General features: G+C 53.8%; 2 protein-coding genes across 16 annotated transcripts in view; one reads left to right on the top strand and one right to left on the bottom strand.

Annotated features, from left to right (window-relative positions):
* Window positions 1–1460: 1460 nt before the first annotated feature.
* On the top strand, window positions 1461–6077 carry NKIRAS2 (NFKB inhibitor interacting Ras like 2). The gene is made up of 4 exons (XM_043468762.1): window positions 1461–1615; window positions 2571–2679; window positions 3416–3657; window positions 4316–6077. The coding sequence occupies exons 2-4, from the start codon at window positions 2586–2588 to the stop codon at window positions 4553–4555; spliced, it is 576 nt and encodes a 191-aa protein (XP_043324697.1). The 5' UTR covers window positions 1461–1615; window positions 2571–2585; the 3' UTR covers window positions 4556–6077.
* Window positions 6017–26173, bottom strand: part of LOC122441684 (zinc finger protein 385C) — a 56872-nt gene continuing 36715 nt past the window's right edge. For 4 of the 15 annotated variants that reach the window (XM_043468663.1, XM_043468620.1, XM_043468654.1 and 1 more), the window contains 7 exons: window positions 16399–16547; window positions 14435–14545; window positions 12698–12863; window positions 9333–9626; window positions 8379–8575; window positions 7941–8051; window positions 6017–7449 (listed from right to left, as the gene is read on the bottom strand). In XM_043468663.1, the coding sequence (XP_043324598.1) occupies window positions 7213–7449; window positions 7941–8051; window positions 8379–8575; window positions 9333–9626; window positions 12698–12863; window positions 14435–14545; window positions 16399–16547 (1265 nt within the window). In that variant the 3' untranslated portion in view covers window positions 6017–7212. Of the gene's footprint in view, window positions 7450–7940; window positions 8052–8378; window positions 8576–9332; window positions 9627–12697; window positions 12864–14434; window positions 14546–16398; window positions 16548–18334; window positions 19640–20830; window positions 22624–26173 lie in introns of those variants that run through there. The other 11 variants (XM_043468582.1, XM_043468593.1, XM_043468672.1 and 8 more) reach the window with 7 other exon arrangements.

The raw sequence follows: 26173 nt of genomic DNA, 5'->3' as shown, positions 1-26173 counted from the left end.
GGATTGGGAACTCAGATAGGGCAAGGACACAGCTTAATTTTCGTAGCCCTTCACCCAGACCAATTTTTGTGGACCTGACTTAAATTGGGGTTTCCTGACGTTAAACTAAGGGAGGGGGAGAGGTTGAGGTTAAAATATTAAAGTTAACGGTTACCAAAGAAGGGGTCAAGGGAATTTAAGAAGAATTTATCCCCCTTCTCCAGTAAAAGTCACTGCCATTGTCCATGAGCTGCTTGCACAGTCCCTGCCTACCACAGTGCTGAGGGAGCTGAAACCACACCTGTCACTGGGTAGTGGAGGATGGGAGAGGCTCCACTGGGGTTGGAAGAGACAAGTCATTTCTCCAGCCTGTCATTCAACAACTCTCTGCAAAGCTAGGTTGGGAAAGCACAGACTCAGGCCCTGCTTGCCAATGGCCTATGGTCTACAGTCTAATGCAGGAGGCCCACCTGTCCTTAACCACCTTCCTACTTTGTGTTATCTGCATCTTAAACTCTCAATTTAGAGAATGGATACATGCATATGTATGACTGTGTCACTTTGCTGTGTACCTGAAACCATCACAACATTTGTTAATTGACTATACTCCAATATAAAACAAACTCCCGATTTATCACCAAGTCTTGTTGATTCTCTCATCAAATGTCTCTCAAATCTACCTTCTTTCCACCCCAATTCAGATTCTTTTCACTTTTTGGAAATCTTGGAATACTACCCTACTCTCCTAACTAACCCCAAGTCTCACCTCTCTCCAATCTTCACTCTTTACCAGAATGACCTTCTTAAAAGCAAAAACTGATCATGTCACTTCACTGGGATAAATCCTATCAATGGCTTTCCACTGCTGTTAGGATAGAGGTTGAACTCTTTGGCCAAGCACACAGGTCTTAGATTGTTTGGCTCCTTTCTACTATCAATACTGAACCCAAATATGTGTAGTTCCAGTAAATGCCATGGATGTTGCCATATTTTCTTCACCCTTTCCTTCCACCCCGTTCAAACCTCAACACAGACCTTCCTCTAGGAAGGTTCCATGGATAACGTGATGCCCACTGTTCCCAAGTTAAACACCCCTTGGCCGTGCTCCCACAACACCACTGTAATAGATCTTACATGCTAGACTGTCATTGGGTTAGATGTCTAGCTCCTCTAGATGGTGACATTCTAACGGGCCGCAACCAGGTATAATTCGCCAGCCTTTTCTCAGCACGTAGTCCTGCAACTGGCACAGAGTATGCGCTCAGAACACATTGGATGAATAAACGACTGAATAAACGAAGTGTTACTGTAGTAGCCTTTAGAGAAAGAACATTTGGGCATCTGAGACACCAGAACAGCACCCGGCGCGTCCCGCCAGCCTATAACCTGTGCCCTGGCGACCACCTAGCCGAGGTGCAGACCGTCATTTCCCCGCCGGTCTCTGAGGGCGCTGTGTCGCCGGCGCCCGCTCTCCGCCGCCGGAATTGGTCTTGCCGGATGGAAGCTGCAGGGGCGGGACCAGACGGAGTCGGGACCGACGCAGAGGAAGATCCGAGTGTTTGCCGTGGTGCCGCCCCACCCCTGGTCCCCGGGAACCTGGAGGGGCCCGGCTGTGCTGCTGCGAGGGCCCTGGGAGGTACGGGACTGGGAGGCCGGGGTCGACCACCGCTTTGGGACGCTCTAGGTGGCAGGATTCTGATTCCCTCTGGGAGCCCCCTGGTGGGGAGAATGTGCAGGAGGCTCATGTGGCAGTCTCTCTTGAGGTACCCCTTAATTGCGGGGCTCGTGGGAAGAGGGGAATCTGTACCGGGAGTTACCTCTGGAGAAGTTTCTGTGTGAAATACCTTGGGGAAGTTATCTCTGCCTGTCCTCTCTGGGGGAATCTTTGTCTAGGACTTCTGGGAAACCTGTGTTTGGGGTGTCTTGAGATTTCTGTGTCTAAGCCTTATCTGGGTGTGTCCAAGGGCAGCAAAATCTTTCTCCTTTCCAAAGCATTGTTTTCTTAGATTCCTTCCCTCCTTTGTCTCTTGTCTGATGTTCTTCATCCTAGCCATGGCCTTGACTGGGAATTAGAGGGAACGGATTGTCCAGATTAGCCTTTCTGGAAAGCAGAATGATGTTCTTAATTGTTCACTCCCCAAGAAGAGTGATGTAAGATAGACCCACACAAAATAATATCTCTGGTTATTTCTCTACGGGATCATGGTTAAAGAGAGGGAGCTGAACCAGAGCTCCCTTCAGCAACTGGTCCTCGACATCCTGTCCATTCTGTGCACAGAAAAGATCCTGGATGGTGGTGCCTTTAAGCCAGCTACGTGGCAGCTCTTCCCGCTTCGTGGCAACATTTACTGAGCACTTGCTCTGTGCCACTTACTGACCACGTACTGGGAATAAAAGTATGATACAGCTCACTGCCCAGTAGCAGACACAGACACATTGCAGACACTATGGTGGACATAGTACACCCTCCCGAGGGTAGCGGACAGTGCCGACTCCTCAAGGCTGTGTGTTCCGTTCAGAACTTGGGCTCTCGATTGAGGGAAGGCCCTATGTCTTCATCCTGCCTCACCCAGTGTGCTTCCATTCTTCAGGGTTGAAAGCTAAGCATGGGGAAGAGCTGCAAGGTGGTCGTGTGTGGCCAGGCTTCTGTGGGCAAGACTTCAATCCTGGAGCAGCTTCTGTACGGAAACCATGTAGTGGGTGAGTTGTTGGGGAATGGGCTGTGGTGGAGGAAGTGGAAGTATGAAGAGAAGATTTGATCACAACACGAAGAGGCTAAAAGTTGCTCCTGGTGGTTCTCCTGGGATCTGAAAGATCCCAACCCTGCCACACAGAAGAAATCTGGAAAGAGGAAACCCAATATCAGAGAAAGATAGGAAGGAAAAGCTTGCAAGTCACGCTGTGCTTAGCGTGGTATCAGCATAAGATTAACTCTGTTCCCCAAATCATTCCAGTCCAGCCAGGTTTGAAGTCTGACCCTGATCCTCAGCCCCCACATTCCTTTCTCCCCTTATCTGGTTGGCCTGTTAGGATATACTCAGTCACGCAGGTTCCCAATCTCTTTTCTCCCTAGAAACAAGCTTTTTTTTTTTTTTCTTTAAGCTGTGCTGGGTCTTTGTTGCCACACGGGATTTTCTCTAGTTACGGTGAAGGCAAGAGAGGGCTACTCTGTATTGCAGTGCATGGGCTTGTCATTGCAGCGGCTTCTCTTGTTACGGAGCACGGGTGCCAGGGTACTTGGGCTTCAGTAGTTGCGGTTCCTGGGCTCTAGAGCATAGGCTCAGGAATTGTGGAGCAGGGGCTTGGTTGCTCCAAGGCACGCGGGCTCTTCCCAGATCAGGGATTGAACCCAAATTTCCTGCATTGGCAGGTGGATTCTTTACCACTGAGCCACCAGCGAAGCCCAGAAACAAGTTTTCTCCTCATTTTGTCCCAGGTTCTGAGATGATCGAGACACAGGAGGACATCTACGTGGGCTCCATTGAGACTGACAGGGGGGTCCGGGAGCAGGTGCGTTTCTACGACACCCGGGGGCTCCGAGACGGGGCCGAGTTGCCCCGGCACTGCTTCTCCTGCACTGACGGCTATGTCCTCGTCTACAGCACGGACAGCCGGGAGTCCTTTCAGCGCGTGGAGCTGCTCAAGAAGGAGATTGACAAATCCAAGGACAAGAAGGAGGTGTGTGGGGGAACCCCGGTGGTGAGAGACTGTAGACCCTTGGCTAGCTTTGGGAGGCCTGGAATGGCTCTGTCTTTCACTCATTTGCCAGAAGCTAGGTTTGACACTGGAGGGCGGGGATGGAGACCACTGCTGGGGGTCTTCACCACTAGAGGTGCCCACCTGTTGAGACAGGTCAGCCAAAGAAGCTGCTCGAGTTTAGGAGATCCCTGCCCTAACACATGATGTCCGAACTAGTCTTTTTTGATAGTGGTTATGTGTTCAGCTGTGAAGGCCCTTTTGTTCTCAATCAGGCATTCTGGGAGTGCTTCCTCACCAGTTAACTTAGCCGGCAACTGACTGACTCCTAGTAATGATCAGGCGTGAATGACACAGGGCTTGTAACAGAACTCCTGGAGAGGGTGCCAGATGGAGGCCCCGCCCACAGTTTCTAATGTAGGAAGAGATGAGACCTCAGCGGCTGAGACTTCTTCCTCTCCCCTAGGACTCCGAGGTGGAAGTAGTTGTTTTTTCCTTTCCTCCCTCTGTTCAAGTTCTGGCTTCCATCTGGCACCTGCTCTGAGAGTTCCATGACAAGCCCGAGGTGGTCACTGGCCCTCATCCCCGCCCCCAGGGTCCATCTACAGCCACAGGCCTCTCCTGTGTTCCTCTTCCCCAGGTCACCATTGTGGTCCTCGGCAACAAGTGTGACCTGCAGGAGCAGCGGCGTGTAGACCCGGACGTGGCTCAGCACTGGGCCAAGTCGGAGAAGGTGAAGCTGTGGGAGGTGTCAGTGGCTGACCGCCGCTCCCTGCTGGAGCCCTTCGTCTACCTGGCCAGCAAGATGACCCAGCCCCAGAGCAAGTCTGCCTTCCCCCTCAGCCGCAAGAACAAGGGCAGCGGCTCCTTGGATGGCTGAAGAGGTGCCTTCCCAGCCCTGGAAGATGGGTTGGGGGGAAAGGGGGGTTTAGGTGAGCTTTCCTTCCCAGTCAAGGTAGGGAGCTCACCACTAGGCCAGGCAGCTGGGCTGTCCCAGGCTCAGGTCGCTTTTGTTCCCTCCCAGCTCTGGGAATTGCTGATAGTCTAGGTTAGCACCCCCAACCCCCCCAGGCCCCCATCATATCTGCCCTGCTGTGCCTGGGGTAGTTGTGGGTCACTGTCCCTTTCACCTGCCAGGAGAGGAAGCAGAGCTATGCAGAAGTGCCGCATCTAGGGTACTTAGGGTCCCTATCACAGGGACCTCCCACTTGCTGGTTTCCTGCCAGTATCTATTCTCTCTCTCTCTCATGCACACACACCCCCTGTTCAGGAAGCCTCTACACACACACACACACACACACACACACGGCATCAGCCTGGACTCGAGAGAAAGGGCATCCAGACATCTGTGTGGAGATGTGCACGTGTGTGTGCTGGTGTTTGGGTCACACACACACACTCACACACACTTATGGCACCAGCCTGGACTCTAGAGAAAGGGTGTGTGTGGATGTGCACGTGTGTGCATGCTGGTGTTCCGGGCACCTCCTCATCCAACAGCCCAGCCTCTCTCCTGTCCTCCCCTTGGCTGGAAGAAGCTAGCCTCCTGGGAGTGTCCTCTTCTGTTGTAACTCTTCCCCCGGCTTCCTCTTCCTGCTCAGGGAGCCTGTCACTGGGTGAGGTGGAATGGAACGCAGCTGGGCCGGGAGTCACCAGCTGGCTTTGTGGGCCTGCAAGGCCCTTCCCCTCTCGGGGCTTCGCTTTTCTCATCTGTAAGATGGTCTCGATTCTATCCTCTCTAGCCCTGTGGTTGGATACTGCCCACAACTGCGACTGTCCCCTCAGCTTCTCCCTTTTCAAGGTGCTACGCCTACAGCCCCGGAGGCTGGGACACTGCTCCCCCCGACCACCAGGGGGCAGGAGCGCGCTACTCGCTCTAGTTGCCAGAGCGGCCGCCCGGGGCCCGATCAGCGGGCCGCCCAGGCCTGGGGACCGGTCTTTCCCGTTCCTGTGGTGGTTTTCAGCTGATCGCTGGACTTCTATTTATCAATTTCCTGTGTTTATATGCCTGCTGCCACGGTGGAGGCTGGGCAAGGTGCTCCTCTAGCGCTCCCTTCTTACCTCAGATGCCTGAGCAGAACAAGGCCAAGCAGGAGCAGCTTCTCAGGAGCTGCCAGACCTGTCGGGGGCTCAGAAGGGTGGTTACACTTCCGGCACGCGGTCAGGTGAGCTTGTAACCTGCAACCTCCCGTGCTCACCTGCTTCTGATGCACACACCTAGCACAGGTGAGACACTACAGCCAGATGACCTCCAATACACGCCCCTTCTCCCCAGGACGGGAGAGGAGAGCAGGGGCAGGCGGCCCAGCTGGGCGAGTGGAGTTTTAGGGCGTATACAGGCTTGAGCTTAAATTCATTTATTAATGTGTTGGACACAATAAAACCACAACTGTTATCAAAAAGTTTCCCTCCCCTCCCCCTTTTTTTTCTTGTACCCCCATTGGAAATAGCTTTTTTAAAAAAGGATAACAGGCGGATACTGGCGAAGTCCCATATCGTGGGGTGGTGGGTGGCAGTGCTGGGGTGGGAGGCGGGTGGTGGCAGTAATCTTGACAGCACGAAAATGGGTCTTGAGAGTGGATCCCAACACTCGGGTTCACAGCGAGGGGGGCTTGGGCTGCTGGTCTGGGGAGAAAGCTGAGCTGAGTGCTGGGGGCCAGTTTGAAGTGAGGAACTGGAGGGGAGCCCTGGGGGGTGGATTTGGTGTCAGGGGGGCCCATAGTCTGAGGGAGACCCAGTGTCACCCCACTTCCCCCTCGAGAGCTGGGGTTCAGGAAGACTCAATGAAAGGCTAAGAGGGGAGAACGTGTGTGGGACTGGTCATTTCCTCTATTACGGACGGCCCAGCCAGAACATCACCATCACCATCACCTCATCCTATCAGCAGGTGGAAACCCCAGAAGCTTGCGGCTCCAGCCGCCCCTTGGCTTTGTTCCACTTGGTGCTGCTCCCTCTCTCCTCCACGGTCCTCCACCACACCCTTGTCCAGGCAGCCTTGAACCCACTCCTGCTGGAGACCCCCTCCATCATCGCCAGTGATTCTCTGGGGAATCCAGTGGATGGGGAAGACCACCCCCACCCCACCCCCTGCAGGGCATGGGAATAGAGGTCACAGTCTTGTCCTCAGGCTAGGAGAAAGTCAGATTCCTTGGGCCTCTGGCCACATGGCTGTAGGTCTTGAGTTGGGGGGATGAGAGCACCATGGGACTGGGGCTAGGATTATTGCATAGATCTTTGGGTTTTTCGGTTTGCTCCCCGTAAGTCAGGATGGGAAATGGAGGGGAGACCAGGACTAGCCCTAGACACCAGAGGCAGGGAGGGTGCAGATGGATGGTCCGTGGGCCAGGGTGGCATTAGTTGAGTCCCCAGTGCAGACTGAGGGCTGGGCAGAGCAGCTCTTAGTGTTAGCCCAGCTCTTCCTAGATTGGGCAGGACCCCGAGGCTATACAAGGCATTCTCCTGAGGGATGGAGGGAACTGAGGCATCTCAGGGAGAGGGATCAGGGCCGGGGGTGGGCAGAGGCGACTGCTGGGAGGGCTAATAGGGGGCAAAGACGATGGGTCCCGTGGCAGGGCGAACGGCTCCCGCTGGGGTGCGAAACAGAGCCGGACCCAGGATCGGAGCTGGGAAGAGGGTGGTGGCCGCTGTGGGGGCAGGCCGGAGGGCCAGGGGCCCTGGCAGGGCACAGATGGCTGCCGCCGCGGTGGGGAGCGGGCTGGGCAGGAAGCGGGCTGCCAGGGTCTTGGTGAGTTGCTTCTGCAAGGCCAGTTTAGACTGCAAAGAAAAGAGGGATGGACACAGTCTTTGACCCCAGGAAAATCCCCTCCCCTCCCTTGGCCCCATCCCCTAGACCTTTTGCTGCAGGAAAAACGTGACTTTCAGGATTCCAAACCTAAATCCTCCTCCCTTCCCACCCCCACACATTCATTCCACAGGGCTTTCTCCACCACCTGTCGTCCTGTCCAGAGGGAGGAGACTCTTGGGATGGGCCAAGCTGGGAGGCTAGGGGGAATGAGGGGTGGACACGGTCTCCAGGAGATGCTCGCCCACCCCTTGCGCTTGCCCCTGAGATGACTTTCCCGGGCCCACCTCCCCGGAAATTTTTCTGGGCAGATCCCAAGACAACCAAAAACCCAACCCCAGTTCTTTCCCTGCCCAGGCCTCCATGAGATGGGGTGGGGAGGCTTCCTTCCTGCCCCACCTCCCGCCGCCCAGCCTGCCCTCCCTTCCGGCCGGCCCTCTCCCCTCCGGACCTGGACCGATACCTTGAGGAGATTCACAGCCAGTGCCGCGTGCTTCTGCAGCTTGCTGTGCTGGCTGGAGGGCTTGGGGGGCTTCCCAGCCAGACGGTCTTTGTGTCTCCTGCTGCTCAGGTGCTAATGGACGGACAGAGAGACTGGGAACAAAACGAGGAACCCAGGGACCCCAAAACTACCCTCTCACGCTCGGCTAGCTCACCCTTCTGCTACCCACAGTTCACACACCTAATCCACCTGGCCCTGGAGCAGCCCTGGGAAGGGGAGGCAAGAATCAGCCTTGGCCTTCCAGGAGCTCACCACCCCCTGAGCATCACACCTCTTTCTCCACCTGCCCCCTGCTCTGCTCCATCCACCTTCTCCCGGAAGGCTCTCTCCTCCCCGCCCAGCGTGGGGCCCACCCCCTCACCTCTGCTCCACCCCCAATCCCAGCCTCACTTGCCCCACCTGCTTGAGCTGGGTCTCTGAGTTGACCTGGAGCTGACAGAGAGCACAGTGGAACGGGGGGCTGGGCCCCTGCCGGCCCCCCCGGCCCCCTGTCACTCTCTTGGCCTTGTGTCCAGCTCCTCCCCGGGGCACCGTGCGGCCCCGGCCCCTGCGGGGAGCTCCCCGCTGACCTTCCACCATCCACCGGTGCTTGGCTCCTGGCGGAAGGAAAGGAGACAGCTTGTCAGCACCAGAGAGGGGCTACAGGGCCACGGAGACCCCCCTCCAAGCCAGGTCAGCCTGGCTGTCCCTTGAAGCCTCCAGGCTGCTCGACATCGACAGCCCCTCCAGCCACATGAAGTTTCTCTTTCCCTCTGAAAGGTCTTCCCATGCGTGCTAAGTCACTTCAGTCATGTCTGACTCTGCAACCCCATGGACTATAGCCTGCCAGGCTTCTCTCTCCGTGGGATTCTCCAGGCAAGAATACTGGAGTGGGTTGCTGTGTCCTCCCCCAGGGGATCTCCCTGCATCTCAGGGATCAAACCCACGTCTCTCATGTCTCCTGCATTGGCAGGGGTTTCTTTACCACTAGTGCCACCTGGAAAGCCCCAAAGATCCTCCCAGCTGCGTTCATTTCATGCCTCAAGGAAGCTTCCTTGCAGAGTAAACTTTAGGTTGGCTTCCCTTTGACTCTCATCCCAACCCCCTCCCCTAGGTCTGACCCAAGGAGAGATGGAGGCGGGTGTCTCCCGTCTTCTGTGGGGACCCTTCAAATCTTGTTGCTTCAGGCTTCTCTTCCCAATCCTCCCTCCCCAAGCATTAGCTGGAGGACCCCAAGTGCCTGCCCACTCACAGCTGGGCACAGCACCTCTGTCAGCCAGCCCTCGAGCACAGTGCCCACCCAGAAGCCACAGTCTGCCCACATCTGGTGAGGGGCATCGCCTCCCTGGACTCAAGCTGGCGGGGCGCACTGACCTGTGTTGTGAGCCTGAAGCTGGGAGGCGGAATTCACGGTCACCTTACATGTGGCGCAGTAGAGGCGCCCCTTCTCGCCCCTGCCTTCCCCACTCACACCGCTTCCCACAGCAGCTGCCGCCGGTTCAGACTCTGGGGCCTCTGGCCCAGGCTCTGGGGAGCAGGGTGGGCAAGACGAAGAGGAGGAAGAGGAGACAGCATCCAAGAGGTCTGAGGGGACCGGCTCCCTGGGTGTGGGTTCTGGACTCCGGGGTGACTGGATTTCGGGATCAGGAGGAGGGGCTGCAGGAACTGCTGGGGAGATAGAAGGCTTCGGTGAGAGGGCGAGCTCCAAGATGATTCTCAAGACCATGACTTTTTAAAAATTTTTTATTTTTTCTAACTTTTGGCTGCATGCGACATGTTGGATCTTAGTTCCCCAATCAGGAATCAAACCCGTGCCTCCTACAGTGGAAGCTTGACGTCTTTAACAGCTAGACTGCCAGGGAGGTCCCTCGAGACCATGATTTTAAGCACAGACATCCTGGGGGTAGCATGGCTGAGTGGAGGGCCCCTGGTGTAGGGATGACCAGCACTGAATTCCAGACTTCCCACCAAATCACTGGGCAGACTTGGGCTCAGCTTTCTCACATGAAATCATAAAGTTGGGCCCAGTGGTCTCAGAGAGCCCACCCAGTCCTGATAATCTACAGTTATTAGCTAACTGTTAAATAAGTGGAAGTCACCAAAAAGATGTACTAGAATATTCATAGAGCACTATTCCTAGCAGCAGAAACTGGAAACTATCCAAATAATTATCAACAGGAGAATAGTGAAAAAAGTTGGTGAGCAATGGAATACTACATGGCAATGAAAAAGGATAAAACACAGCTACACACAACAACATGGAAGAAGCCAGATGCAAAACCTACATACTCCAGATCTTCCTCAGTCTATAATGGGGTTACATCCCAATAAACCCATCATAATTAAAAAATGCATTTAATACACCTAACCTACCGAACATAAAAGCATGGCCCAGCCTACCTTAAATATGCTCAGAACACCTACCTTAGCTTACAGTTGAGCAAAATCATCTAACACAAAGCCTATATTATAATAAAGTGTTGACTACCTCATGTCATTTATGGAATACTGTGCTGAAAGTGAAAAACACATTGCTTGCATGGGCACAGAATGGTTGTGTGTCAGTTGTTCACCCTCCCGGTCACGTGGCTGCAGCTGTCCAACATCACAAAAGAGTATGTACCTCTGTCATACAGAGTGAAGTCGGTCAGAGAGAGAAAAACAAATATATACTAATGCATATGTGTGGAATCTAGGAAAATGTACACATGAACCTATTTGCAGGGCAGGAATAGAGACACAGAGGTAGAGAATGGACACATGCACACAGAAGGGGAAGCGGAGGGTGGGACAAATTGGGAGATGAGGACTGACATACGCTACCAAGTGTAAAACAGAGAGCTAGTGGGAGCCTGTGTAGAGCACAAGGAACTCAGCTCGCTGTTCTGTGGGGACCTAGAGGGGTGGAATGAGGAGCGCATGAGAGGAGGTCCAGGAGGGTGGGGATATATGTACACATAGAGCTGATCCACTTCCTTTTACAGCAGAAACTAATACATTGTTATCTGCTTGGGCTCCAAAATCACTGCAGGTGGTGACTGCAGCCATGAAATTAAAAGACGCTTGCTCCTGGAAGAAAAGCTATGGCAAATCTAGACAGCTTATTAAAAAGCAGAGACTTGACTTTGCTGACAAAGGTCCGTCTAGTCAAAGCTATGGTTTTTCCAGTAGTCATGTATGGATGTGAGAACTGGAACATAAAGAAGACTGAGCGCCAAAGAATTGGTGCTTTTGAACTGTGGTGTTTGAGAAGACTTGAGAGTCCCTTGGACTACAAGGAGATCAAACCAGTCAATCCTAAAGGAAATCAGTCCTGAATGTTCACTGGAAGGACTGATGCTAAAGCTGAAGCTCCAATACTCTGGCCACCTGATGCGAAGAACTGACTCATTGGAAAAGATCCTGATACTGGGAAAGATTGAAGGCAGGAGGAGAAGGGGATGACAGAGGATCAGATGGTTCGATGGCATCACCAACTCGATGGACATGAGTTTGAGCAAGCTCCAGGAGTTGGTGATGGACAGGGAAGCCTGGCGTGCTGCAGTCCATGGGGTTGCAAAGAGTTGGGCACAACTGAGCAACTGAACTGAACTGAAAACAATACACTAAAGCAATTATACACCAATTAAAAAAAGAGTATGTACCGTATATCTCTAGCCCAGAAAAGATCAAAATTTGAAGTTGGAAGTCCAGTTTCTAACTGAATGCATATCAGTTTCATACCATGTGTGCGGTGTGCTAAGTCACTTCAGTCGTGCCCAACTCTTTGTGACCCCATGGACTGTAGCCCAACAGGCTCCTCTGTCCATGGGATTCTCCAGACAAGAATACTGGAGTGGGTTGCTGTGCCCTCCCCCAGGGGATCTTCCTGACTCAGGGATCGAACCCATGTCTCCCGCACTGCAGGTGGATTCTTTACCACTGAGCCACCGGGGAAGCCCTGGAAGTCAAAAGATGATAATCCAAATCATCGTGAAGTTGGGAACCGTCTGTATGTCATTAACCAAAACCAGGTGAGACTAATCTCTGGTGAGAAAAGTCAGGCTCATGGTTACCCTGGGGGAGGGTTATAGGTGGTTGAATAGCATCACCCCCAAACTTATGTGCATCTGGAATCTCCGAATGTGATCTTATCTGGAAAGCAGAGTCTTTGCTGATGTAATTCGTTAAGATAAGATCAAACTGGACTAGAGTGGACCCGAGGTCAGTGACTGGTGTCCTTCTAAGAAGATCATGTGAACACACAGACACAAGGGAGAAGGTGATGTAAGGATGGAGACAGAAGGTCACAATGTGGCCAAGGATTGCTGGCAACCATGAAGCTAGAAGAGGGGGATGAAACAGACTCTCTCTCTGTACCCCGGGAAGGAACCAACCCTGCTGACACCTTGTTCCAAAGGTCTGACCTCCAGAAACTGAGAAAATACAGTTCTGTTACTTTCAGCCACCCAGTTTGTGGTCATTCGTTATCCCAGGCCTAGGAAGCTCACAGGGTAGTGACTGGGAGAGGGCCCAAGGAGTGGGGGGCGGTGCTTCTGGGGTGCTTGTGACATATTTCTTCACCTCAGCAGATTCAGGCTGGAAAATCTGAGATGCTCTTCCGTGTGGTGTGTGCCTCTTCGTGTACAGATGGTATACTCCAACACAAGTGGGAATAATAATAAGCAGAAAGCGCTCCACCCCTTGTCAGAAACCAGAATTGGAGTGGGACAGGGGCTGGACAAAAGTTCAGGACTGACCTTTGCTGCGCAGCTCTTCAGGGGCTCCACCGGCTGGAGTCGGGGTGGGGGACGCCAGCGTCTCATCCTGGGTCAGGGTTTGAGGCCTCTGCTTGCTCTTGGCAGCTTCAACAGCCTTGAGTTTTCTGGCATGTTTGTGGCCTTTGTAATGTGCTTCGGCCTGGTTCTGGGGAGGGGAGAGCCTGGGGTCACCATTCATTTGCTGAGTCTACCTGCCCCATCCATGAGCTGGCACGTAGCGGGCAGGTCAGAGGGAGGCAGGGCTCTGGCCACACAGGGAGCAAATCCTTGCCATTGTCATTGTCATCATAGCACGTGTGTGGGCCTGAGGGTTACAGAATGCATTCTCATATGTGAGCTCCCAGGCAAACCGCCACCGCCTTCCAATTCTGCCTCGGTGCCTTTTTAGCTGTGCATCTTTGGACAAGTCACTTCACCTTTCTGAGCCTCAGTTTCCTGACTTGTAAGCTTTGGGATGATAACACTGATTTCATAGGGTTGTGAGAATGAAAATGAGAACATGAATGACAAGTGAAAGCAAAAGTGTTAGTCGCTCAGTCATGTCCAACTCTTTGTGACCCTATGGACTATACCCTGCCAGGCTCCTCTGTCCATGGAATTCTCCAGGCAAGGATACTGGAGTGGGTTGCCATTCCCTTCTCCAGGGGATCTTCCCAACCCAGGGATGAATGACAAGGGCCTACTACAGAGAATAAGTGCTCAGTGAATATTAGTTACTAGGTTTATAAATGCATGGGTGGGAAAACAGAGCAGTCCCCGCGCTTTAGGGACATACACTCCAGATCATTCATCCTTCTGTACGTGTTTTTTAACAAATAGTGTGCATTTGCTGCTTGCCAGGCTGTGTTGGGCCCGGCATGAAAAATATATGGTTTCTCTATCAGAATGAGTCTCTCTGTCCATCACTTGCATGACTCACGTAACCTGAAAGCCTGGAAGGAACCCCCAAATCTGGCCTGTCCACTAGGAGTTCCTGCTTATTGCTCCCCAAAGTAGGAATGACAAGGCCCTGTGGCCTCTCCTTAGGCTCTTTTACAAGAGCAGATCTGCCAACAGCATCTCCCAAACTGCAGAAGTTGCCTGGACAGAAGGCAAACATTCCCTTGGAGGCCAGAATGAGGCTTCCCTACTCTCTCGGGGCAGGCCCTACTAGGAAGTATGTGGACTATGGGGTCAGCCAGGCCTGGGTTCAAATCCCAGCTCTGCTAATTACCAGCTGTGTGACCTCAGGCAAGTCACTTAACCTCTCTGAAGCTCAGTTTCCTCATCTGAAAAATGAGGCTGAGGATAGGACCTTGAACCATCTCACTGATGTATCCTGAGAACTAATGAAGAGGATGGACACGAACAGATTCTGTGAACTCAGGTGTGTTAAGAACTCAGCCCCAAACCAGAACCAATGGTGGCCCCTGGGACCCAGAGTAGGGAAGGGCAGTCTGCTCTCATCAGAAGGTTCCAGAACACAGGAAAGAGGCATATGGGAGGAAAACAGAATCCCAGGGGGATGGGCTGGAAAGGGGCACAGGAATCTGGAGAGAGGAGAGGATGGGATGGATAAAGGGCCAGGAGCGGCTCTTCCTCAACGAAGGACAGAAAATACAGACCACAGTCCCTTTGCCACCCCTATTCCTCCACTCAGGAAAGACCTGAAAGCCCAGGCTCCAGCCCGCTCCCTGCCCAGCAACCCCCCAGCCTGTTTCCACAACTCCCTCTCACCGCTGAGTTGAATCTCAGGTGACAGATGTTACAGGAAATGAAGAGCTTCTTCTTCAGGGGAGAGGGGACCCCAAATGTGTGGCTGATGACAGCTTTCTGGACCGGGTCCATCTGTGGAGGGGGTGGGAGGGCATAGTAACTGTGGGGTCAGCTAAGTAAGGAGGGAGGGCAGTGCTAATTGCCCAAAACTAAAGTCTATGGAGGAGGGCAGTGGTCAGCCCATAGGAAGAAATTTCCCATGTCTGTGGATATTAGACACCAAAAAAAGAAACAGTCTCTTCCCTGGCTGACTTTCTTAGATGGCCTAGGCTTCTGCTAGGAGGCAGGGGGACGGCCATGTGACTTTTGTGATCTTGAGAAACAGAACCATGGCCTGGTGACCACACTGGCTTCCCTTGCTGCCCCTCTGGTCTCTTTTTTCGCTCATTCATGAGAATCACATCTACGTGTACAGAGAGTTGAGGGCAGGGAGAAGCAGAGAAGGGAATTTGGAATTTCCTCTCCCATAACCTAGTCTTGTGCTGGACCTGTGGGCGAGGGGAGATAAAGCTTATTATATCAGCTTTGCCGCTGTCCCAGGGCCTGAGAGAGAGCCACAGCCCAGGACAGTGGGGGACCAGGCTGGGGGCGGCGAACAGGGTTAGCAGGTGGAAGCCAGAGGGTTCCCTGAATAGTAGGGTCATTTCCCTGGAATATGAATTTGTATTTTTTTTTCTTTTCCTTGTTTTAAATAATTTCTGTTTCTTCTATCAAACCAAGCCTTTATGTTCCCCTTTCTCAAGGGCAGGGTTGTTGTGTCAAAAGCAGAAGTCGTGGGGGGCTTACTTGTCAAGAGGAACTTTCCAAACCTTCCTGAGAGAGGAGGAGAACACAGGCCTTGAGAGAAGAGCATGGTTTCAGGAAGTTCCCTGAGACCAGAGAAAGGTTCTAACCCTCACAGCACCCAGGGCCGGGGGCTGAGGTGGGTGGGTGGGTGGTAGGGCGGGACAGGATTTCAGGGAAGAATGGCCTGCTGGGCCCCCAGTGATGAGAGCAGCAGACTGACCCCCTCGTAAGGACCATGTGCCCAAACAGTGAGCATGTCAGCAAGCAACAGTGGGGACTGAGAACCAGAGGACCCCCCAGTTGTCTCAGGCTCCTTAGGATCTTTGTACAACCCTGGAGGGTGGGAAGGAAGGGGCTCCCAAGGGTGATTAGATGGAATTTCCCACCATCTTGTCAGGATGGCCTGGGGCTCATCAATGATTACATTTGATCTTTCAAATTTTTTTTAAAAGGGGTCATATAGCTCATATAGTGAAGTAAATTTCAGATTTACACACATACATGGAAATACATGGGAATACTAGTACACAGGCTAGTAGTGGGCAGACACACAGCACATAAACTTAACAGGCAGTTACAAATCACAGAAACAAGCAGAAAGATACACACTCACCTGCACACCAATGGCACACATCCACAAACTTAGAATCATCCAAACCATATTAAAAACATACATGCAGAGGCCAGACACACACCAAACACATACACAGTGGACACAAAAAACTCTCAGATACCCAGGCATATACACTAAAGACAACTATGCAGGCATAAAGAGTTCACAAGCACATGTGCACAAACTCACACCTACAAATACACAAAATTGTATAGAGACAAACTAAAACAGAAAGGCACACAGACATACACAGATCATCGGCAGATGCCCCTTTATGAAAACTTGCTGAAACCTGCAGTCCACAGGCCCTCCGGGCCCAGCAGCAGTTGATAGGGGAGAGGACGGTAGCATCCTGGATATTCTGGCCTAAGGAGGAGCTGGGCCCCATTTTGGGAGCACCTGGTCACTCAGGGGGATGTTGCTCCTGGTTGGACCCAGCTTCTGAGAGCCGACCCCTGGGAGCCCACCTTCCCAGCCCACCCCCATGCTGGGCTGCACTCCCCCCACCCACCCGCCCAGCCCGTACCGTGCTGAAGTTGGGGAAGAGATTGAGCGGGGTGGCGCCATTGAAGTGGAAGGTGAGCAAGTGCTTGAAGTCCAGCGGGGGCTGCAGAGGCCTGGCGGGCAGGGCCAGGGAGGCCAGCAGCGGGCTGGGGGCTCCGGAGGCCGGGCCTGCTGCAGGAGGAAGAAGGTCAGGGTCTGAAATGGGGAGTCACAGGGCTCGCTCCTCCCTCCACAGCCAGAACAAGAGGTTGATGGGCTTCTTGGCTGTGGAGCCAGGGCAGAAACTCCTGTCTCCACAAAGCAGCGCTGGCTAAACCCAGGGTGATTATAGACCATTTCTGCATCTCTCCCCTGCACCACTGGGGAAGGGGAAGCAGAGGGTCCACAGTTCCAGGCTCCTAGCCCAGAAGGATGACCACACACACACCACCCCCACAGGGGCAGCATTATGGCCCCAGTGAACCCCAGAGGGGAGTCGGGGGGGCCCCTGACACACACACCACCATGGAGACTGCATGATGCACTGGGTTTCCACTTTATTGCAAATTAAACCCAAACCCAGGAGACTTGGGGAAAGGCCAGCCCCCTCCCTCTCACTAACTACTCCCCTCCAGAGCCCCCACAGCATTCACAGCAAGGACTGAATCTGAAGGGATGTGTTCCCCAACTCCGGTGAGGCCCCAACTGCTCTCCCCTGGAGACAAAAAGCCCTCCAACACCCCTGGGTCAGGCCTGAGGCTGGTCCTTGGGGTCAACCAGTCCAGCACTGTGGTTTATACAGTCTTTGGTCTTAAGGGTCTGAGGCAGGGGCCTGGGTTCAATCCCTGGTCAGGGCACTAAAATCTCAAATCTCAGCACTGCCAAAAAAAGAGAGGGAGAGATCTGAGGCAAGGGCAGGAGAAGGTTAGGAACTTGGAGAACAACCAGACTTTGAGGAAGAAAAAAATTAGAAATAAATTCGGTCCATTTGGGACTTTTTTGAACCCTGTCGTTGCAAAACCAAAAAAAATCCTTTTAGATTTTGTGTGTTAACACTAGGGAGGCTAGGATAGATTTATTTCACATTGATAAATATGTCTGTCTATGTGTGTGCTAAGTCGCTTCAGTCTAGTTTGACTCTTTACCACCCTATGGACCGTAGACTGCCAGGCTCCTCTGTCCATGGGATTTTCCAGGTAAGAATACTGGAGTGGATGTCTAAGTACACGGCCAAATACAGAAAAGTCTCAGGCAGCCTGTTGGTGGAGAGGGAACCTCTTACTTCCCTTGAGCTTTTTCACAGAAAGGGTGCTCTGCTGTGTGTCAAAAACAAAGACGTTTTTTCCCCCAGTCACATCTGAAGAGAAGACATGTTGCTAGGAGCAGGGCTAAGAGTCAAGGACCCAGTCTCCTGGCCTTCAACCCCTCAGCTACGGAGGCTCTGTCTTCCTCCTTCCAACCAAGACCCCTCAGCTTTTCTAGAGCGAAAACTTGAGTGGAGTTCAGAGAGAAAAGGATGAACTACTCCCCGCAGAACTGGAAAGGTCAGGAGTGGTATTTTGGGTGCCCGAGACCCTAGCACCTCTGCCCACGGGCCCCAGCGCCCACTCGCACCCCCGACCCACCTCCTCTTCCACATCCCACTGAGCTGGGTTAGTACTCAGCGTGGAGCTGAGGAAGCCTGGGGAAGGTGGGTGGCAGGCCACAGTTAGGAGGTAAGCTTGCTAGGTCAAATCTGGCTTGGCCCTTAGCAAGCCCAGGGGCCAAGGACTGGCTGGACGGAGGCGAGGCGGCCGCTCTCAGATGAGCTGCGAGCCCAGGAGGCCCTCGCTCCACCCGCTCTCTAGGAACTCCACCGCCAGCGCAAAGTCAAATTCGTGCAGCGGCGGCCCATCCACCGCGATCTTCACCGCGGGGCCGCCCCGTCCTTCCCCCGCCCCGCCCGGCCCCCACCACCGCAGCTCCCGGCTGCGGCCGACCTTGTCCAGGAGGCCGGCGCCCGCAGGCAGCGCCAAGGCCAGTGCGGCCAGGGCGGCGAAGTCGGGGAAGAGCTCGTGCAGTTCTGAGCGCGCGCACGCCAGCTTGGTGCACAGGGCCCGCGGGCCCAGCCGCCCCAGGCTGCAAACCACGCGCTTGAAGAGCGCGAAGTCGCCCAGCGCCCTCTGGCGCACCACAGCGGGGGCGAAGGCGCGCAGCAGGACGCGGAGTGCCCCCTCGCCGTGAGCGCCCAGCTCCTCGGGGGCCTGCGGGTAGCGGCGGGGGTCGAAGATGGCCGCGAAGGCGGCCACGGCGTCCAGCGAGGGCCCGGGGTAAGAGTCCCGTAACCCCCTCCGCATGGAGTCCAGGAAGGCCCCCCGCAGCCGCTCCAAGCCCTGGACCGCAGCCTCAGAGTAGCCCACCAGCTCCACGCCGCGGTAGGTGCAGCGGCCACGGCCCAGATCGGGGCTAGAGGATGCCAGTTCCTGCAGGAAGCCCTGGAGGCGCGCCCCACCTGAACTGCACTGTGCGTGGAGGGAGGCTGTAGCTGCCATCACCAGAGGCTGCAGCAAGGCCAAATCCGGCTCCTCTGGCTGCAGGACAAGGGCCAGCTTCTGCACGGAGGGCAGAACATCCAGCAGGAGGTGGGTGAAGGCCACGAAGGTGAACTGGCGAAGGGCGAGGGCCAGCGCCCTTGTGGTAGGCGAGGCTGGGGCAGAGGCCTCCAGGGTGGGCACCAGGCAAGGCCAAGCCTCAGCCACAGCTTCCACCACTGGCAGCAGGGAGGCCCAGGGCACTGGCCGTGGTCCTGCCAAGTCAATGGCTGCAAGGTCCAGTGCCGCCCTGAGTTCGGGGACCACGTGAGAACTGGGGCCGCCGTGCAGGCGGAATAGGGCATCCAGTACGCTTTCATATTCACCTAGGTAGGCAGGGGGTTTGGGGTCTGTCCGGCCAGGGAGGCAGTGTAGCTCCGTGAGCAGTGGGCAGGTGGCCCGGAGCTGCGGGCACACGCTCCCCAGGCGGTCACTGGGGAGGCTTGAGCTGAGCCAGGCCAGCTTGGATGCAGACACGCCGAAAGCCTGCAGGATGTCCAGGAGTTGGCCAGCAGTGGCCTCGCCTTCCTGTAGCTCCACACTGCCCAGAAAGGTGGTGGCAGGCTGGCCATCGCAGGGGGACACCGAAGTGACAAACAAGGCCAGACTGTGGGACTCAGACCAGTCCCTGGTCTCGTCCAACACCAGGCCCACATACGGGGATGCCTTCAGGCGCTGACGGGCCTCTGTGTGCAAGACACTGGCGATGGCCACCTGGGACAGCCAGGGAGAGAAAAAGAGGGAGGACAGGGTTAGGCTTGTCCTGAGAAGGCGAGGCAGACAGGATGGGGTGATAGAGCACAGGCCTGGGGTTGGACAGTCTTACGGACTAATCCTAGCTTTGTCACTGGCTGTGTGACCTTGAGTGAATCATTTCACCTCTCTGTTCATCTCTGTTTCCTCGAGGCTAATACTTGCCCCCAATCTCCTTAAAAGGTTGTTGTGACTTACCAATTTTTTTTTTTAACCCACACCACACTGCTTCTGTGATCTAGTTCCCTGACCAGGGATTGAACCCAGGCCCTCAGCAGTGAAAGCTTGGAGTCTTAACCATAGGACCTCCAGAAATTCCCGTCCATGTAATCTTTGTTGTTATGTTTATAAATGTAAAAGTGCTTTAGGAATCATAAAGATTCTAAAGCGTCTTGTTAGTTTCTCTACAGCATTGCCCCAGTCAACCTTATTCTTGAGGGTCTCCCTCTGCTCAGCTGCTCTGGGATTAACTGATAGGTTGACCGGCCACGGGTTAACCAGGGCCCCAGCTGCATGCTGTTTGTCTCTCATCTCTTGGTAGGATGAGATCCAACCCCCCCACCCCCACACCAGCCCCCAGGACTCATAAAGCCAGTACCTAGGACAGAGCTACATGAGTATGCATGTCCCCAGTGGCCATGTGGGTGATACTGAGTTTCAGGAAGACCAGGGATAAACCAAAGGGAATGGGGAAGCCCATGCCCTGCTCTCCAGCTCCAGAACTTCATGCCCTGACTGTACAGGACCTAGTTTCTCAGCAGAAGTCAGAAGTCCACATTTTTATATGGAATGTCTTTTTTTTTTTTTTTTTTTAACTTGGAGTCTTTCGGAAACACTGTGAAATCTACCAAAACATGCCTGTGAGCCAATCAAGCCCCCAGGCCACCAGTTTGCAACCTCTGGCCTAGGTAGTGAGTCAAGCACCCCTGAGCCCCTGAGGACAGAGCCTGGTCCGGCCTCTTCACTGTTAGGCGCCCCGCAGCTGGCCCAGGGCCTGGCACCTAGTATGCCCTCAGTGCAGGGAGGATGGGCAAAGGTGTGAATGAGCTGCTTTGGCCTCTTCCCCCGGGGCCTGGCATGCTGGTGCCATGCCCAGATGGCTTAATGTCCTCCCTCTTCAATCCCTCCCCCACACCCCTGGCTGCCACCCACCTGCATGTCCCTCACCCTCCTGGGGCTGTAGTAATCACCGTGCTCCGTGCCCAGCAGCGCCTGGCACAGGTTGAATCTCTGCAGCTCAAGCAGGGCAGAGCAGCGGTCGTCAGGCACTTCCTCCTTGGCCATGCAGTACACCGTGGTCAGCACGGCCACTTTAGCCGGGTCTGCTTCCACCTTGACGCCCCTGGAGCTGGGGGTGGTGGCCAGGCCTGGGCAGGCCCCTCCGCCCTCAGCCTGGCCCTCAAAAGAGGGCTGGCCCCGGTTGGCAGCCAGAGCCTGGCGGTGGGCCCCCGAGGTCACGTGGCGCAGCAGGGCGTGGCGCTGGAAGTTGTCCGTGCCCACGGTGAAGGCATTCTCCGCTCTGCCATGCTTGTTCCGCACCAGGGCCTGGCGGCACTCGAGGCAGAACATCAGCTTCCGCTCGTAGTCAAAGTCCAGCCAGGTGAACTCCTCTTTCCAGTGCTCGTTGAAGTAACGCTTGCACTTCTTGTTGGAGTTGGAAGCCTCTCCGGCTGGTTTCTTCCCTGGGGGCACCATTCCTCCTGGGGGGGGCTAGGGCACCCCCAACCCCTGCACAAATGCTCTTGGCCCCCCAGCCTCCCCCGCACACCGAAGCACCTCCCTTGACAGGGGGAGTTGGTAGGGAGGCAGGAGGGGGGCAGCCCGCCAGGCTAAGGGGGACCATTCATCTAACTTAGCCAGGAAAGTCTACTTCCGCTCCGCTGGTGGGAGACTGAAGGTGAGAGAGACAAGGGAGAGGTGTTAGGCGTCCGCTGGGGGTTATGCTGCCCTCAGAGCACTCCCCGACTTGGACCCAACGGGGACGGGCTACTGGGAGTGGGCCATAGAGTGTTATCCCAAGTAGGTTGAGGTATGGGTGGTCCCAGCTCCCCAGCAAGGGTCTCCCTCCATCTGGGACAAGGCATCGATTGCTTTGACTGCTGAAGCATGTCAGATCTCAGAGCTGGAAAGACTAGCACATCTACGCAATTTTATAGGTGTGGGGACTGAGTTCCGGAGACCAACAGTGGTTCTCAGGGCTCACGAATAACTCGTGACTGAATCCTGACACCTTGACCAAAGGATAACTGGTGTCTTCAGAAGGAAGTTAGCAGCTAGCTGAGCTCCCGGAGCCAGAGGACCGAGAAACAGGATTGGTCTTCTCTGGAGCTTCATTCCCTAAAGACACATATGGACACACTCACACACACACCAGTAGTGCGGTTCTGGGAAGGGTAGCCCAGACGTGAGGTGAGGGCTGGGTTCCAGATTGAAGGCAGTCCGTGGGTTGCCCCTACCTCCCTCACTCTACCACCACCCCTGGTGCTAGATGAGAATGAGCAGATCAGCCCCAGAAGGCCACGCCAGCTGACGGCCAAGACCTGCCAGCTCTGCTTCCTAATTCTCTTTCACACCTGCCCTTCCTCTCTGTTCACTGACAACACCACCACTTACTGAGTGTGAACTGAGTCAGGCCCTGTGCTGAGGGTTGTGATGACTCCATTAGGAGACCAAGATTACTCTTGCAAGTATAATCTTCACTTTGGACAGGAGGAAACTGAAGCTCAGGGGCTTTCAGGGACTTGCCCAAGGTTTGCCAAGCAGTAAGTGGCTGAGGTGGAATTACTGGGTTGGCCCCAAAGTTCATTTGCAGTTTTCCCCCATATCCTCTTGGGCTTCCCTGATAGCTCAGTTGGTAAAGAATCCACCTGCAATGCAGGAGACTCCGGTTCAATTCCTAGGTCGGGAAGATCCACTGGAGGAGGGATAGGCTACCCACTCTAGTATCCTTGGACTTCCCTTGTGGTTCAGCTGGTAAAGAATCCGCCTGCAATGCAGGAGATCTGGGTTCAATCCCCGGGTTAGGAAGATCCCCTGGAGAAGGGTAAGGCTACCCACCCCAGTATTCTGGCCTGGAGAATTCCATGGACTGTATAGTCCATGGGGTTGCAATGAGTCGGAAATGACTGAATGACTTTCACTTTTACATAACATCTTTTTTTTTTTCACATAACATCTTACAGAAAAAAAAAAAAAACCCCAAATGAACGTTTTGGTCAATGCAATAGAACCCGAGTCCTCCTGACCCCACAGGCCACACTGAGACCCTGGCCTGCACCGTCTCATCTGGATTATGCAGCGGCCTCCACCTCTGCAGTGGTTCCCCCACTCATACCTCATGAAACAGCCAGAGAGCAAGGCCACACAGAGATCTCACTATGTCACTCCCTGTGTCCATGTCTTCAGTGGTGTCCCACTGCCTAAGTCTACATACCTCGCCATGAGCCAGCGAGGGCCCCCCAACCTCTAGACATCTCCAGAAGCTTCCCCACTTCTGTCTGTTCAGCCAGATCCAAAGGCTTACCGTGGCCCGCACACATCAGTCTTACATTTGCACCTGCCTCTAGGCCCCTGCCTGGAACTCCTTTTTTCCCTGGCTATTTCCCATTCATTCCTGGCGAGCAGCTCAGGCATCCCTTCTGCCACCCGACCCACCCCCAGCCTGGGTTGGTACCTGTCCTCTTTGTTGTTTAGTTTCTAAGTCATGTCTGACTCTTTCACGACCCAATGGACTGTAATCCACCAGGATCCTCTGTCCATGGGATTCTCCAGGCAAGAACACTGGAGTGGGTTGCCGTTTCCTTCTCCAGGGGATATTCCTGACCCAGGGATCAAACCTGCATCTCCTGCATTAGGAGATGGATTCTTTACCACCGAGCCACCGAGAAGCCCCACCTGCCCTCTCATCACCTGTAATTCCCCGTGTACCAGTCTTTGTAACACAACACAGTGAACACAGGGATCCTCTGTGTAACTCTGCACTTGGTTCCTGAAAGGCCAAGATCACATTTATTCATTTCTATACCTCTAAGTTATTGTGCATGCAGATGACTCTCAGAGAAAGTTGATTGTTCGAAAGAATGAAAGGATTTATTTTGGCTGTATGAAACAACTTCTTGTTTCTGAGACCATAGGTTTAGTTGATTCTAAACTCTGAGAAAGCAGTGACTGTCTTGCCCACCTGATGTTATTCCCAGAACTCTGTGTAGGACCTGGCACTTACTGGGTAGGTACAATAAGGGTAGATGAGTAGAATTCCAGGGAACCCATTCAGTATAAAGATAAGCACTCCCTGTTGCCCGAAGTGGGTGAACCCTGCTGGTTCTCTTCCCCTGGATTGTAGGGGGGCAATTGGTACTGCTCATCACACTCTCCTGAAGCACACTTTTCTCTGACCTTCCAGGATCCCACATCCCCTGGATTTCCTTGCTTTCATCAGCCACTCCTTTGATGGCATCTCATTCTCTTCTTCCCAATTTCAAACCATCCAGAGTCAGAACCATCTCTGCAGGACACTCCTCTGGGCACCACACCTCTCTATCCAACTGCCTTCCTGGCTTTTCTAGACAGATCTCTCCTGCGTCTGTCCCTACAACATCTGCTCCTTTCCCAGGCTCCCTCACTCGGAAAATGGCCCATTCTCCCACACAGGTGCTCAGGCCAGAAACCTGCCTGTCCAACCCCCACTCTCTTCCGCATTAGGACCTGATCCAGCCACAGGTCCTATTGATTCCACCTCCCTGATCTACCTCTAACTCCTCCCTCCTCTCCATGCCTCTGCCACCATCCTTGTGCAGGCCACCGTCATCTCTTGCCTGGACTATGGCAGTTGATTCCTGATGGCACTCTGCATCTCCACTCTTACCCTGCTCTTGGGTAAGAGTGAAACTAAGAGAAACTCTCAGTACCAGAGGGGGCTCTTAAAAATATACCGCTTAAAATCCTCTCACTATTGGGACTTCCCTGTGGTCCAGTGGTTAAAGATGTGCATGCGTGCTAAGTCGCTTCAGTTATGTCCAACTCTTTGCAATCCTATCGACTGTAGCCTGCCAGGCTCCTCTGTCCAAGGGATTCTCCAGGCAAAAAAAAACTGGAGTGGGTTGCCATGTCCTCCTCCAAGGGATCTTTCTGACCTAGGGATCGAACCCGCATCTCTTATGTCTCTTGGCATTGGCAGGCAGGTGCTTTACCACTAGCACCATCTGGGATACCCCAGTGGTTAAGACTCTGTGCTTCAAATGCAGGGAATGCAGGTTTGATCCCTGGTCCAGGAACTAAGATCCCACATCCCAAAGAAAAAACCAAAAACCAAACAAACAACCCCCTCTACTGCCCATTGCTCTGAGGCCAGCACCAGAATCCCTTTCTAGGTGTGCCAAGTGCTCAGGCACTGCTGACCTCCCTAGGGGACACTTGTGCCTCCCTCCCCTTCCAGATACACTGGTCTTTACTCACAGTGCCAGAGTCCCATCCCCAGGACCTCTGCACATGCTGTGTTTTCTTCCAGAATGTTCCCACCCTCCCTCCCAACACTTTGCCTATTCTACTTCCCCTCTGATTTAGCATCATGGCCGCTCTTCAGGGGAGGCTTCTCTAATAATCCTCTCCCAGCAAGTCCCCTTAATTCTCTGTCACTACCCCCTGTTTGTTCTTTCCATCACACTCCCCAAAGTTTATAAATCTGCTTATTTTTGTGCAATTTCTATTGCTTGCACTCTCGCTGCCCACCCACCCATTCCCTCCCACAAACTCCCTGAGGGCAAGAAAGGTAATTAACTTGTTCCTATCTGGACTTCAGAGAAGGGAACCTTGGCTGGCACCCAGCAGGTGCTCCAACAAACTTGAGAAGTAAACAGGTAAGGAAGCAGAAACTCTCAGGCAGAGGGAGTGATGGAGTGGGCCCCTGGGCACCTATTGGGTAGCTAAAATAGCTACCTTGGCCATCCTTTCCTCCTAGATCCCATGCTGCTTCTGTGGCCTTGTCCAGTCCACCACCCAAAGGATCTCAGAATGAGGAGGAGGTACGAAGCCAAGATGACATCCTTCTGGAAGTTTGTCACGGCCTTTCCTGTACCTAGAGGCTACCCCATTCTGCAGAGGGATAAAACTACCGTGAGACCTAGGGTGTTCTTGAGACAAGAACAAAAGAGTAGGGAGAAAAGAGAACTGGGAAGATGGAAATTCTGAAACTGCACTGTCCAATAAGGTAGCTACCAGCCGCACGTGGTGGTTTAAAATTAATCAGAATTTTAATCTTTAAAAGTCAGTTCCTCAGTCACACTAGTCACATTTCAACCTCTTGATAACCACGTGTGGCTAGTGCCTATTGTATTAGATGGCCCAGAGAGAGAAAGTTCTCTGGGATGGCCCACATCCCAGAAAGTTCTATTGAACAGTGCTATTCCAAGAGATCCCTGCAAAAGCCATCGACATTCCCCCACCTCAACCTAAGGAAACCAGGCTGGGTGGGGCGGGATGTAAATAAGACTGACTATG

This window comes from Cervus canadensis, chromosome 1 (assembly GCF_019320065.1).
Source record: "Cervus canadensis isolate Bull #8, Minnesota chromosome 1, ASM1932006v1, whole genome shotgun sequence".
Classification (NCBI taxonomy): Eukaryota; Metazoa; Chordata; class Mammalia; order Artiodactyla; family Cervidae; genus Cervus; species Cervus canadensis.
This window is presented reverse-complemented; position numbering and strand designations above follow the sequence as displayed.